A 15,449-nucleotide genomic window follows, 5' to 3' on the forward strand; every position below is an offset into this window, starting at 1 on the left:
ACAGTACTTCTCCTGCCTGTTGGTTGAGAGCAAGTCATGAGGCTAGCCCGTATTTAAGAGAAGAGGGGCACTCGCTGGTGGGCCAGTGGTTGAGCATCCACCTTCCAATGTTGCGGATCAACACTTGATCCCTGGTCTGGAAGCTAAGATCCCACCTGCTGCAGAGCAGCTAAGCCCACATCACAGCTAGAGAGAGCCCGAGCACTGCAATTAAGACCCAGCACAGCAGCCAAAACTTTTTATTTTTTTTTTAAGAGAAAAGGAATTAGATTTCACACTTTCAGAGACTCTGCAGACGTATTTTAGAGCCACCACACTGTACGCTTCCATTCCATTTTACAAACACAGAGCATTTCCTCTCTGTCAAGCATTTTGCTGGATACCAAGATGACAGAAAAGGACAATCCATTTCGAAAAGAGATTTTAAAAAGAATTCTGGAGTCAGTGTTTAGGTTCATTGCCGTACTTATCTCAAGAGTAGTTTTATAATTTGCATGAATTTTTGATTAATGCTGATTTCTTCAGAAATGATTCAGAAATACGTACGTTGTTCGAGAATGCTTTTGTGCTCAGGGCCAACACTTACGGTAGGGCAGGTTGAGCACGGCACAAAAGCACCTTCCCCTTCCCCAAGGAACCAAGGTCGGGAAGAAATCCAAGTTGCACCTGCTCATCAGACTGTGCCCTGCTGCTGGGCTGGTTCATAAAAGGGTGTTTTCTGGTTCCATGTGCTAAACCATTCACCCCTATCTGGAGAGGGCATCTTTTATTTATTTACTCAAAGGTACCAAAAAATAGAACATAAATGACAGAAGCAATATTATTAAACATTTAATAAAGATTTTTAAGAAATATGTAAAAATATTAATAGATGTCATCACTGCGTGGTGAACTATAGGAGGCTTTTATTCACTTTCTGTTGCTTATGTGTATTTTTCAAATGTTCTATAATGAACACATACTATTGTTGTGAAGAAAAAAGTAATAATAAATTCTTAAAGTCATCTGACAAGACCCATTCAACTGTACCTGTCAAGCTGTCCAGGGAATGGAGCAGAAAAACCCCCTTGAACTTGGATCTGACCCTGGACCCTAGTTTGTGACCCTGAACACACTATCTTTTTTCTCTGGAAAAGTTTCTTCATCTTAGTTTCTTCATCTGTGAAATGGGTGAACAACACCCCCCATCTTGGGTATTTTTTGGGACTCCCAAAATCTCAAAAGAGATCTCAGAAGTGAGCGAGCTTTGGAAGCCATAAGATGCTCTACAAATAGGAAGAACATTTCAACCCAAATACCCTCAAAGTAAAGGGTAGGTCCAGCAGGGACCCACGAGAATCAGAACTAGAGCGAGGCAGTGAGCCACTGGCCCTGGGTGCAAAATCTAAGACCACCTCCACGACTCGCTCACCTGGATAAATAACACAGCCGTGTCCTGCTCTTTTTAAAACAACTTTAAACTTTTTCTTTTGTATTGGACTATAGCCAGTTCACAACGCTGTGATAGTTTCAGGTAGACAGCAAAGGGACTCAGCTGTACATATACACGTATCCATTCTCCCCCACGCTCCCTTCCATCCAGACGAGCACAGAACGGTGAGCACACTTCCCTGTGCTATACAGCGCGTCCTTGTTGGCTGTCCATTTTAAACGTAACAGTGAGTACACGTCCATCCCAAACTCCCTAACTACCCCTTCCCCCATCCGAACTTCCTCCGTAAGTTCCTTCTCTGTTTATGAGCCTCTTTCTGTTTCGTAAATTCATTTGTATCATTTCTTTTGAGAGTCCACTTTTAAGGGGTGTCATATGATATTTCTCCTTCTCTGATTTACTTCACTACTGTGACAATATCTATGTTGCTGCAATTGACATTATTTCATTCTTTTTAATGGCTGAATGATATTCCATTGTATGTATGTACCATATCTTCTTTATCCTTTCCTCTCTCAATGGACATCTAGGTTGCTTCCATGTCTTGGCTATGCTGCAATGAACATTGGATACACTGCTTTTTTAAAGCCTCCAAACACCCATGGTGAACAGAATAGCAACATCTGTAAATGAAGACAGGATCTGATTCAGCACCTCCACCAGCCTCCCTCTCCTCACCCTGGTCTCGACCCTGAGACCTGGACTCTAGAGCAGAAGTGATTGGAGGTTTAGCGTCCAGGAGGGGAATGGCCTGAACTCCAGGTCATCCTTCTGGTCTGGAGGTCGAGCCTGAACCAGGGTCCAAACCTCCCAGCCTTTAACCAGGAGTATTTTCCATCATGCCAGGTGGTATCCCCCCTACCAGGATGACGCTTTATGGAAGATGTGTGTATGTGGGTGTGTCCCCTGTCCCCACCATCTATGCTAAAATCAACCCGAACAAGCAGGTGGTTTTCTCCAGAAAAGCCAGGAGGCTTAGGAACAGCTTTAACGCTGCCCCTGTTTCTCTACATTCTCATCCACATTTTGAGAACTTGGTGTTTCAATCCAAAGCTGAGCTTGAAAAGACTGAAGCCCCCTTCAGTAGAAATAGTAGGCCCTAAGACTGCTTCACAGGAATGCTTTCTCCAGGATGATGAAAGATGCATTGGAGAGGGTTTCCATCCTTGACTTGCTCCCTTGGTGGAGGGTCAGGCCCTGCAAACAGCTGTTGCTGAGTTGCCTGAGGAAGCTGCCCACAGCTGAACCGAGAAGGCAGCTAAACCGAGAAGGAGTCTGCATCCCAGCTTCTCTTGCCCTTCATCACAGCGCTTGTCTCCATCTGTAATTACATGTGTGACATTTGATTAATATCTGTCTCCCCACCCCTCCCCAAGCCCAGGCTTTCAACAGGCCAGGGTCTGCCTGCCTCCTGCTCACTGCTTCTCTCCCAGGGGGAGCATGGAGTAAGGCTCCTGGACATATTTGCTGAATGTATGAATCATGGAGTTAATTAAACCCGTGAACTAAGGCAAAGTCCGAGGTCTGGAAATGAGTAGAATACTAAGAACAGCAACCCCGATTTACACTTTCAAATGAGAAGCCTGGTCCGAAGCTCTGTGCGGCGGAGACGCATGTAATCGCCACAACTCTCTGGAAGGCAGGTACCACTGGGAGCCCTGCCTGTATTAGGGCTGAGGAAGTGCAGACATGAGAGGCTTAAGCCGTTGGCCCATCGCACTCTGCGGTCCCTCCCCGGTCACAGAGTCCAGGCAGAAAGGTGATGCTCATGGCAGGTGAAGGGAGGGAGATGGGGTAGCAGACCACACCCTGATCTGCCTTCTTCTGGGCTTGTCCCTCCTTCCTCCCCCCAGTCCCTCTTTCTTGATGAGTCTGGTGGTCTCTGCTTGTTGTGCCCCATTGGAGCTGGGGCACAGACAAAGCAGGCCTCTCCGCTCTCACACCACACTGACCCTCTGAGCATCTCAAGGAGTCCAGAGGTTTACACCGCCCTCTAGATACAGATTCTCCAAAGCACTGGACCAAGTGGTTCTCATCCGGAGCAACTGTGCCCCCCACCCCCAGGGGACATCTGGCAATGTCTGGAGACATTTGTGATCGTCACGCCTGAGAAAGGGATGTAATTGACATCTCCTGGGTAGAGTCCTAGACAGCATATTTAAAAGCAGATACATTACTTTGCCAACAAAAGTCCATCTAGTCAAAGGTATGGTTTTTCCAGTAGTCATGTATGGATGTGAGAGTTGGACTATAAAGAAAGCTGAGTGCCAAAGAATTGATGCTTTTGAACTGTGGTGTTGGAGAAGACTCTTGAGAGTCCCTTGGACTGCAAGGAGATCCAACCAGTCCATCCTAAAGGAAATCAGTCCTGAATATTCATTGGAAGGACTGATGTTGAAGCTGAAACTCCAATACTTTGGGCACCTGATGCGAAGAACTTTTTGAAAAGACCCTGATGCTGGGAAAGATTGAAGGTGGGAGGAGAAGGGGACCACAGAGGATGAGATGTTTAGATAGCATCACCGACTCAATGGACATGAGTTTGAGTAAACTCCGGGAGTTGGTGATGGACATGGAAGCCTGGTGTGCTACGATTCATGGGGTCGCAAAGAGTCGGACACGACTGAGCAACTGAACTGAACTGGGTAGAGTCCAGAGATTGGGCACCCCATCAGTGCACAGGGTGGCCCCCACAACACACAGTGATCTGACCTCAGACTTCACTAGGGCTGAGGCTGGGAAGTCCCAGCCAATCTGACCCTCTGTGCTGAGAAGTATTCCCAGGAATTCCCTGGCAATCCAGTGGTTGGGACTCTGCACTCCCAGTGCAGGGAGCACGGTAGTCCCTGGTCGGGGAACAAAGATTCCACAGGCAGCACAACACAGCCAAAAATAATAATAACCTGGAAAGCAATGTGCACGTACGTGTGCTGTCGTGTCTGACTCTCTGCGACCCCATGGACTGTAGCCCGCCAGGCTTCTCTGTCCATGGGAATCTCCAGGCAAGAATGCTGGAGTGGGTTACTAGGGGATCTTCCTGACTCAAGGATGGAATCTGCATCTCTTGCATCTCCTGCATTGGCAGGTGGGCTCTTTTTTAAAAAAATATTTATTATTTATTTGGCTACTCCAGGTCCTACTTGTGGCACACGGGATCTTTAGCTGTGTCATGCAAACTCTTCCTTGTGGCATGTGGGATCTAGTTTCCTGACCAGGGGTTGAACCCGGGCCCCCTAGCTTTGGGAGCTCAGTGTCTTAGCTACTGCACCAGTCCAGGAAGTCCTGGAGGGTGGATTCCTTACTACTACACCACCTGGGAAGCCCTTTCAAAGCAAAGCATAATTAAAAAAAAAAAAAAAAGGATTCCCAGCTGCCACCTGGGTGGGTCCGCTTGGACGTCCCCCGGGGTCTCGTGTCCTCCAGAGCGGAGTCACAGTTTGCACCCCTCCTCCAGCACCACCAGTCGGCCGGCCTTCCAGCATTTTCCAGTTCTGGAAACGCCAGTTCCACTCACGTTACTCTCCCACCTGGGAAACTGCTATCACCTGGGCACGTCAGGCACCCACCCACTTCCGTAACCCCATCACCTAAACGCCAGCTCTGAATTCTTCTTGCCTTCCCATCACCTCCACCCTACCTGAGCCCCCACGCTCCCTGCACCGACCAGCCTCTCTGCTGGCCTTGATCCCTGCAGCTTCACCACCACCCACTCTAGCCCGTCACCCACGCAATGAGCAGAGAGATCCTTCTCAAGCCTGAAAGTGTCGCCTCTGGGACTTCCCCGGAGATTCAAGGGTGAAGACTCTACATTTCCAATGCAGGGAGCACGGGTTCAATCCCTGGTGGGGGAACAGAATTCCCATGTGCCCCACGACTCAGCTGAAATATAGAAAATAAAAGCATCACCTCCTCCAGAAAAACCCCCATTTAGTACAGCATTTCCTTCTAGAGTGAGGATAGTGTTCTAGAACGAGATGGTGATGCTTGTTTAACACTGTAAAGGTGCTAAATGCCCCTGAATTGTGTGTTTTAAAATGTTTAAACTTTACTCTGTGGATATTGGACCACAATTTCTTAAAAACTGCCCCCCTTGACCTCTGGGCTCCTCTTTGTGGCTTCCACAATCTGGGCTCTGCCTCTCCCTCTAGTCTTGCTAAGGACTCAGATCAGTCACTGGGCTTTGCTGGGGACTGGAGCAGGGCGCGGGGGGGAAGTAGAGATGCCTGAGATCTTGCGAGCGGAAATAGTGAAGCAGTGAGATTAAGAAAGCAAATTAGGCTTCCCTGGTGGTCCAGTGGTTAGCACTTCGTGTTTCCACTGCTAAGGGCCCAGGTTCAATTCCCAGTCAGGGCACTAAGATTGCACAAGTGGTGTAGGGCAGCCAAAAAATGATAATAAAGTAAATGAAAAAAAATTAATTAAAAAAAAAGTAGAAACTTCCCTGGGAGCCCAGCAGTTAAGAATTCACCTGCTGATGCAGGGAACACAGGTTTGATCCTTGGTCCAGGAAGATCCCACAGGCCAAAGGGCAAGTAAGCCTGAGACTAGAGCGTAGCCCGTGCTCAAAGACCACAAGAGAGGAAAAAAAAATGATGGCTGCTGGTTTTAGATGCTGTTTTTGGGGTGATGTGTTATGAAGCAACAAAGAAACAGGCAGCTGGTCAGCCAGCCTCGACCCGTGTCCCAGACCCACCTCTCACCAGAGGTGTGCGCTTGGGCCATCATTTCCCCTCTGGAAGCCTCAGTCTAACTTCCCTAGTGGCTCAGATGGTAAAGAATCTGCTGCAACGCGGAAGACCTGGGTTCGATCCCTGGGTCAGGAAGATCCCCTGGAGAAGGAAATGGCTACCCACTCCAGTATTCTTGCCTGGAGAATCCCATGGACAGAGGAGCCTGGTGGGCTACAGTCCATGGGGTCACAAAGAGTCGGACACTACTGAGTGACTTTACTTTAGCCTCCGTCTGCTCGTCACGGAGGAGAGAAAAACAGCACGTGCCTCACAGGTGTCTTCAGACAGAAGAAGAGAAAGTACGCTCAGCACGTGACAAGCACTTACTATGTAGCTGCGGTTACTATTCTGATGTGTTTTTTAAAGTACGGATTTGGCTACACCAGGCCTTAGCTGTAGCGTGTAAATCTCTGGGTGCAGCACGTGGGATCTAGTCCCCAACCCGAGGTGGAGCCCCAGCCCCTTGCATTGGAAGTGCAGAGTCTTAGCCACTGACCACTAGGGAAGTCCCTATTCTGATTTTTCAGAACAACCCCGGTTATAGGGCCTGTATTCATTTCCCAAGACCACCATGACAAAGGACCCGAAACTGGGCACCTAAAAACAACAGAAATTTATTCTCTCACAATTCTAGAGGCCAGAAGTCTAAGACCAAGGTACCAGGGGACTTCCCTGGCGGCCCAACTTTCACTGCCAGGGCCCAGCCTCAATCCCTGATCGGGGAACTAAGATCCTGCAAGCTGAGTGGCATGGCCCAAAAAAAAATTTTTTATGAAAAAAAAAATAATAAGATCAAAGGTCAGGAGGACCACGCTCCATCTGAAGACTCCAGGGCAGGATCCTTCTTCTTGTCTCCGGAGGCTCCAGGTGTGCCTTGGCTTACGGCAGCATCGCTCTGTAAGCCGGGTCCCTTCTCTGTGTGTCGGTGGCTTCCTCTGGCTTCTTATGCCTGCCAGTGCAGGAGACAAAACAGACTTGGGTTTGACCCCCAGGTTGGGAAGATCCGCTGGAGGAGGAAATGGCAACCCACTCCAGTATACTTGCCTGGAGAATCCCATGGACCTGGTGGGCTACAGTCCACAGGGTTGCATAGAGTCAGAGATGACTGAAGTGACTCAGCACACGCACACATGGCTTCTTATAAAGACACCAGTTACTGGATTTACCCTGGTACAGTGTGACCTCGTCTTAACTAATTACACCTCCGAAGATTCTCTTTCCAGATGAGGTCGTGTTCACAGGTACTGAGTTATGAGTTTTGGAGTATACCCCTGAGCCCACCTGTGTGTGTGCACACACGTGCCTGTTCACCTCCCACTCTTTTTTGACCTCATGGACCATAGCCCGCCAGGCTCCTCGGTCCATGGGATTGCCCAAGCAAGAAAACTGGAGTGGGTTGCCATTTTCTCCTCCAGGGGATCTTCCTGACCCAGGGATCGAACCTGCATCTCCTGCATTGGTGGGCAGGCTCTTTACTACCGAGCCACTTGGAAAGCCCTTGAACCCACAGCAGTCCCTTTGCAAGTAGGTGACTACCTGAACACACACGTCCCCTCTCAGGGCCTCATGGGTGAAAGGTGAAGGTCAGGTGTGGACATCAGGCCGTCTAGGACTGACGCCAGCTGTGGTTCCATGGTGCAGAATCAGGACCACGTCCTCGGTGAGGAGGAAAACCAACAGCTGGCTCCAGGCATCACAGGTGAGGCCTCAGTTCGCCACTCGGGCTCCCCCAGGCTGCTGCTTCCAGGCAAGGACTCAACCACCCAGGGAGGCGCAGGAGGGAGCGAGCCCCACAAAGGAGCGGGGAGGCAGGGGACATGGGAACTCAGCTCTCCCAGCGCATAAATATTGTATTAGTCATCCCAGGCTTGTTCCTCCTCTGGGGCTCCGAGTATTCCATTAAATTAAGCATTTCTAATTGAGGAAATAGAAAGGAACACGGAACAAATGCCAATGTTCTGAGAAAATCCCCATATCCTCCTGACGGGGAGAGGTCCGCTCCCCAAGCTGTGGTTGGAATACAGGCAACTTAACCTGGTTGCTGTTGAAAGGGCAGGATCTCCAGGGACAGCTGCATCAGGTGCCCTGGGGCAGGGGGATCCTCAGACCCCAAGGAGGGTGGAGGCGGAGGCAGAAGCCCGTGGCTCAGTTGAGTGATCAGAGCAGCAGTTTGGGGTCTCGGTCCCGGCCCATGACCTTGGAGCGTCCTTGGCCTCGCTGAGCCTCTGCTGGTGTGCATCTGATGGTGGGAACCACAGAGGACGCGCCCCCCTGCCCCTTGCAGGACAGTGGCAGGGGTCAGATGGGAGCCAGGAATTTAGGAAACTCTCAAATGCTCCCAGGTGTAAGTCAGTCACGTCTGCTGGGTGACCCACCTTCAACGGTGCTCCCAGGAAGCTTCCAGAAGAGGCCAGAGCAGATGACCCGTGATTGGGCTCAGCAGGGACGCCTCCTAAGGACAATCGGGGACATCTAAGCAGCCGGGAGGTGATGTGCTCCCTCTCCACCGGCCAGTCCTCCCGAGAAAAGCTCAGACCTGCCAGGGAGGTGAGAAATCGAGACCCGAACACGAGAAGGGACTTTCCCAAGTCATCTGTCCAGGAAGCAAAAGAGCGCGTTCCCAGGAGCATGGCGGCCCAGGCACAGCCCGAAGCCTTTCGCTGCCTGAATCATGCTTTCTCCCCACCAGCCTCAGCCCCACTTACAGAGTCTCTTGTCCCCTGGCTGGACCCCTGCTTATGAGAGAGGGTGACGGGGTAACGGCCGCCAGAGAGCCAGTAGAATAGGGGACGCCATTCCCCTAGGCGGGACTTCCTCGACCCAAAAGTCACATCCACACCTAGGGTTTCGCAGGACCTTGTGACAACCTATTTGGCTGACTGGTGTGTTCCCAGTGCCTGGCTGAGGACTTGGCATGAAACAGCTCTCAGGAGAAACTTGTGGGATTGAACTGGATGAAATGGGCTTGGGGAGGATGATCCGTGTGCCCATTTTACAGACAAGAAGACTGAGGGAGCCAGGGACTTCCCCAAAACCATGCCCCTGAGCTGGAAGAGGTGCATCGGCTGTTCCTGGCCTTTCTCAGACCTGACATTTCACAGCTCCCCAGTCTCAGCTGGGCTTCCTGAACCTCCCTCAGCCTCTTCCTGTCTTTCCCTCTTCTTTCTCTCTGGACTTGGCTCCTTCATTCTCTGTCTGTCTCTGCCTTCAGTCCACTCCTCTCTGTCTCTCTCTCCACGCCTGCATGTTCAGTTGTGTCTGACTCTGCGACCCCATGGACTGCAGCCCTCCAGGCTCCTCTGTCCTTGGGATTCCCCAGGCAAGAATACTGGAGTGGGTTGCCATTGCCTTCTCCAGGGGATCTTCCAACCCGGGGATGAAGCTTCCTCTCTTACGCCTCCTGCATCGGCAGGCAGGCTCTTTACCGCTGCACCACCTAGGAAGGCCCCTCTCTGCCACTACCTCTGTCTTTATCTCTATAAAGGTGTTGCTATGTTTCTCTGAGCCTCTTGTGTCTGTGCGTACGTGTCCCTCTGTCATTCTGTCCTCTCTCCCTCTCCCTTCCCCTATCCTCCAGATGCTCCAGGAGTGGGGGTTGGGGGGTCCCCAGTTGTAAATATTTGGGAAAGCGCAGGCTTCCCGGGTGGCACTAGTGGTAAAGAACCTGCCTGCCAACGCAGGAGATATGAGAGGTGCAGGTTCGATCCCTGGGTCGGGAAGATCCCCTGGAGGAGGGCATGGCAACCCACTCCAGTATTCTTGCCTGGAGAATCCCATGGACGGAGGAGCCTGGCGGGCTACAGTCCATAGCCCGGGCTACAGACTTGAACACAGCTGAGCAACTAACACTTTCACTTCATAAGTGAGTGAAGAAGTGAATGAAGAATATGAGTGAATCACTACATATTGATAAATGATGAACATATCTGTGAATGGCTGGATGGAGGGTGGACAGTGAGTCAACGAATGAGCGGACGAATGAATGAATGAACTTTCTCACCAGGCAGAGCCATCCTGAGTAGGGAGTGGGTCAGTTCCATGGACCATCCACATCAGAGGGTCCAGCCAGGTCTGGACCGAAGGACACAGGTCCAGGCAGAGCTCCCTCTGCAAAGGGGAGGCAAGTGTTTCCTCCCCTTCTTGTCCTATTTACTTTTCTGAGAGTAAAAGCCCACTCCCCTCAACCCCCAAAGCCCACCCTGAGTCCAAACCCCTGAGTCCAAGTCCCCCTGGTCCAAACACCCTCATCCCCCTAGATGATGGGAGAAGCCCCTCCTCCATCTGCTCTCCACCCCCAAGACCAAAGGAGCTTCTGTAGGGGTTCTCACCCCACCCCTGCTCAGCACAGTCACCTGGGGAACTCTTTTTTTTAAATACCAGTGCCTGGGCCCACTTTCGAAGTTTGGATTCCTTTGGGCTCAGTTGTTAGAAGTTTGGTTTTATTTTAAAGCCCCTGAATGATGCTAATGTGAAGCCTGTAGTGAGAACCACTGGGTTAGAGCCGACGCACCTCTGCCGCCCAGACAGCAATGGAGGGACTTCCCTGGTGGTCCAGCGGTTAAGACTCTGCACTTCCCCTGCAGGGGGCACAGGCTTGATCCCTGGTCAGGGAACTAAGACCTTGCATGCTGCACTGTGTGGCCAAAACATTGAAAATATATTCAAAATAGGGACGGAATAAAATGGAATGGGGTGTGATAGGACTGAATCCCAAACACAGCTCAACCATGAAGAACCTCCTTACCATGGACCAGAGGGAACCCCTAGCCCTGTTCCTATGCCTCCTCCTCACCTTTTCACCTCCTACCGCCATCCCCCAACACGCCTTCCTTCCCTCCCTCAAACACCTAAGCCTGTTTCCCACCTCAGGGCCTTTGCACGTGCTGACACCTGCCTGGTCGGCTGTTTCACATATGAAGGGCTCCTCATCTGAGTCTTTGCACGAATGCCACCTCCTCCCAGAGGCCCTTCCTGACTGTCCTTCCGAGAGCAGCCCCTCCCAGCACCTTCCATCTCATGACCCTGTTTTCTTCACCATGCGAGTTTCTCATACTGGTTCGAACGTGCGCCGTCGGTTTCCATGTAACGCCAGGGATCTTGTCATCCATGCCCACGGATGTGTTCTCAGACCTCAGCACGGTTTTCAGCATATAACAGGTGTTTGGTAAGTATTTACTGAATGAATGAAATTCTTTACAATTGTGTCAATGGCACCCCACTCCAGTACTCCTGCCTGGAAAATCCCATGGACGGAAGAGCCTGGTGGGCTGCAGTCCATGGGGTCGCTAAGAGTCAGACACGACTGAGAGACTTCACTTTGACTTTTCACTTTCATGCATTGGAGAACGAAATGGCAACCCACTCCAGTGTTCTTGCCTGGTGAATCCCGGGGACGGGGAGCCTGGTGGGCTGCCGTCTATGGGGTCGCACAGAGTCGGACACGACTGAAGTGACTTAGCAGCAGCAGCGGTCAGTTCTTTGAAAACACAGGTGCTCTCTCTTTGTAATTATTTCTTTTCGTTTCCACAGCCAGGTTTCTCACACTTGGTGCTTTGACAGGTGGGACTAGATCTTTCTTTTTGGGGGGCAGGGGGGGCATCCCATGCCCTGTGGAAGTTGATCAGCGGCCCTGACCTCCACCAACCGGAGGCCAGTAGCACCCGTCCCCAGTAACGACAACCAGAAATGTCTCCAGATAACCCCAAACGCCCCAAGTGGAGAGGGAGCGGCGAATCTCCCCCAGTGAAGAACCCCTGCCCTGAGTGTTTAACCCACTGAAAGGCTGAGAACAAATGGCCTTGGTCTGATTTGAACATCAAAACCAGCCTCTGGTGCAGTTCCCCCATGTGACCAGAAGGTGGCAGCAGAGACCGCCCTCTTACCATCACAGTTTGCTCTCGCTTTGTGAAAACTTTTTCATCTTTCTCCCCAGACTAGAAACTGACTTTGGGGAAAGCACTCACCCACTGCCACGAGGTGTTGTGACCAATCCACTTTATTTGCACTTTTCCAGATTAGACAGAAAGGGAAGCAGCAGCAATGATTTGAACCCAGAAGTGAGCTGGAATCAGGTAGATGTGAATTTCAGTCCCAATTGTACCCCTTTCTCTCCTTAGCTTGGGCTTCCCCGGAAGTTCAGCTGGCAAATAATCCACCTGCAACGCAGGAGACACCAGTTCGATTCCTGGATTGGGAGGATCCCCTGGAGGAGGGAAAGGTGACCCACTCCAGTATTCTGGCCTGGAGAGTTCCATGGACTGTATAGTCCATGCGGTCACGACGAGTCGGACACGACTGAGTGACCGTCACTCTCTCCTAGCTTAGTCCATGTGTACCTCAGTTCTGACCTGTACGCACTTTGCGCATCTCCATAGTCATCACCATCAGCCATATATTTCACCTGCCTCTGTCCTCAACCACGTGGCAACTCAGGGAGCAAGGGCTCGCTCTGGTGGGGTCACTGCCCCTGGTTCCTAGCATAAACGGCCGGCCCTCAGAGGTTTGTCGAACGACTGATGGATGGGTTCACTGGACGATGCAGGGGCAGAGTAAGCAATGACTCAGTGGGTGTCAGCCGTGACGATGACCATGCCCTACTCAGGATGCCCTTCTTCACGAAGGTGAGGGGAGGACATCATAGTGAAGGCAGTGACGTTGTGGCAAAAGTAGTGATGTCATGGTAGAGTGATGTCATGGTAGAGTGATGTCATGGTGAGGATGATGACATTATGCAGTTGATCTTAATGTTCGCATCTTACATCCACACCAGTGGTCCCCAAATCTGAACCATCAGCCCTTCCTGAGGAGTTTCTTTAACAGGTATTTTATTTTGTTTTTAGCCACGCGATGCAGCGGGTGGGATTTTAGTTCCGAGACCAGGGATCAAACCTGCACCCCCTGCATTGGAAGCACAGAGTCTTAATCACTGGACTACCAGGGAAGTCCCTCCTGGGGAGTTTCTTAAACCTGCAGCTCCCCGGCCCTCCACACATCTCATGACTCAGAATCTTACAGGAGCAGGTTCTCAAGCTTAGCTGATGTTGAGTCATCAGAAGAGGTCTTAACAATTATCAGCGCCTAGGCTGCCCCCCTGGAGACCATCAGAGCAGATGTTCAGCCCCAGCATCAGGCCTTGTGATTCTAATGGGCAGCAAGGCGACAGCCAGCCCTGACACTTAACAAACTCCCCAGTTCAGTGTGATACAAAGGGTGGTCCCAGCCCAGGAGTGTCTGCAGCACCTGGAAACTGCTTAGAAATGAGCCCCACCCAGACCCACCAACTCAGAGACCCCCTGAGTCAGGAAGACCCCCTGAAGGAGGGCATGGTAAGTGGGTCTGGACTCCCGGTGGACTGACATGTGAGCAGCACTGCCCCAGGGGAGTTCAGACACACAGCCACTCTGGGGACCCCCATCCCCACTGGCCAGAATATCAGGAGGAGAGAGGGATGGAATTTTCTGGAGCAGGGAGGAAGAGTTATGATTAGTCCCCAGAGATCGCCCTAGCCATTGACCAACTCCTCGGGGACCTCCCAACTCCCTATTCTAGACTGAACCTCCCTGCCACACGAGAAAAAGCCAAACTACAGTGATTTTCACCCCAAAGGAACCGAGTCTTCTCCGAAGAGTGTTCAGTGCCAATGGGGCCACGGAGGTGGGCAGAAGTCCCCAGGCAGACCCACTGGGGCCACACCAAGGAAACACCTTCCACCTCCAGTCACAGAACTGCGATGGGGTGTTGTTTTTTCACAGAAGAGCTGTCATATGTCCCCACGACCTGGCCTGTGACAGCAGACCTCCAGTGTTTGCAGAAGCAGCTCACAACCCCCACTGCTCCAGAGGAGACCGTGTGTGTACACAGTGTGTGCGTGTGTGTTTAATCACTTCAGTCGTGTCCGACTCTGCAACCCCACGGACTGCAGCCCGCCAGGCTCCTCTGGCCATGGGATTCTCCAGGCTAGAACACTGGAGCAGGTTGCCATGCCCTCCTCCAGGGGATCTTCCTGACTCAGGGGTGGAACCCAGGTCTCCCGAATTGCAGGCAGGAGAATCATCGTACCAACGAAGCCTGTTCTGCTGAAGGCTCAGGATGGGACTAGGTGAGCATGAGCCTGGCTGGGGCAGGTGAGGCAGGACACATCCACCACCTGCCTGTCAAGGAGCCCACGTCTCTGCGGTCTTCCCCCCGGTTCCCCACGGGACCTCCTGCCTGGCCCCAGGTCACGGGGAAGCCTGAAGCCCAATGTCTGAGATGCAGCCGCCTCCACACGCAGGATCCAGGTCGCAGCCAGTCAGCCGGAACCACCCGGAGAAGCTTCGATGTCGGAGAATATGCCTCTATCTTGCTGTGTCTTTTTCCAACACTTACCTAACCTCTCTGGTCCTCCATTTCCTTAACAGAGAGGCTCATCCAAAGGGCAGGTGTGAGGATGCAGTGAAGCCAGAGGAAGTGCACAGAGGCTGCAGTGACGCAGGGGGCGCTTTTTGTGGTCTCATGGGTTCGGGCTCCTCCAGGCCACAGACACACAGGTGCCTGGACACAGCATCCCCCACGCCAGGCAGCGCTAACATGACCGCCAGGCCCCGAGTTCAGCCCACAGTGGCTCTCTGGTGGTGGCCTCAGACCAAGGGGAAGCCGCAGCCCACCAGGATGGTGTCCCTGAGCACCAGCACCTCCAGTCTAAGCCGCTCCCGCCACCCTCGAGCTGGAGCCCGCCCGCATTCAGATGGCCTGGTCCTGCCGCCGTCTCAGGCTGAGCACACGGGCCGCCACCAGGAAGGTGGCCCCGGTGAGCAGCTCGGCAATGCAGCTGACCCAGCCCAGGGCCAGGGACCAGCCGAAGCGGATGTCCACCTGGTCCAGCAGTGTCTTCTCCTGCAGAAGACACAGCGCCTCCTGGAAGGCAGCGGCTGAGTAGGCGATGTAGACGCTGATGCCGGCGAGGGTCACCAGGGCTGCAGTGGACAGAGGAGAGCTGGTGGACCCCCACACACACCCAGCACCACCCCTCCTTCCCTCTGCTGCCCATCCTCTGTCCCACCCCCTCCTGCCCCTGGTAGCTCTTCCCCATCCATCTTTCACGCACGCGCTCGTGTCCCCTCTGTCCAGGGGATTCTCCAGGCAAGAATTCTGGAATGGGTTGCCATGTCCTCCTCCAGGGGTCTTCCCGACCCAGGGATAGAACCTGCATCTCCCCCAAATTGGCAGGCGGATTCTTTACCACTGAGCCCCCTGGGAAGCCCCCATCTATCTCAGCTCGTGTCGATTCCTGGATGCCCTCCCTCCCA

General features: G+C 52.3%; 1 protein-coding gene across 4 annotated transcripts in view; it reads right to left on the minus strand.

The window, feature by feature from the left end:
- Positions 1–234: 234 nt before the first annotated feature.
- TMEM114 (transmembrane protein 114) overlaps positions 235–15,449 on the minus strand; it is a 29,558-nt gene continuing 14,343 nt past the window's right edge. For 2 of the 4 annotated variants that reach the window (XM_019988375.2, XM_019988374.2), the window contains one exon: positions 12,140–15,116. In XM_019988375.2, coding sequence (XP_019843934.2) covers positions 14,884–15,116 — 233 coding nt within the window. In that variant the 3' untranslated portion in view covers positions 12,140–14,883. Of the gene's footprint in view, positions 2,754–8,537; positions 8,699–12,139; positions 15,117–15,449 lie in introns of those variants that run through there. The other 2 variants (XM_070779629.1, XM_070779632.1) reach the window with 2 other exon arrangements.

This window comes from Bos indicus, chromosome 25 (assembly GCF_029378745.1).
Source record: "Bos indicus isolate NIAB-ARS_2022 breed Sahiwal x Tharparkar chromosome 25, NIAB-ARS_B.indTharparkar_mat_pri_1.0, whole genome shotgun sequence".
NCBI classification, from domain to species: Eukaryota; Metazoa; Chordata; class Mammalia; order Artiodactyla; family Bovidae; genus Bos; species Bos indicus.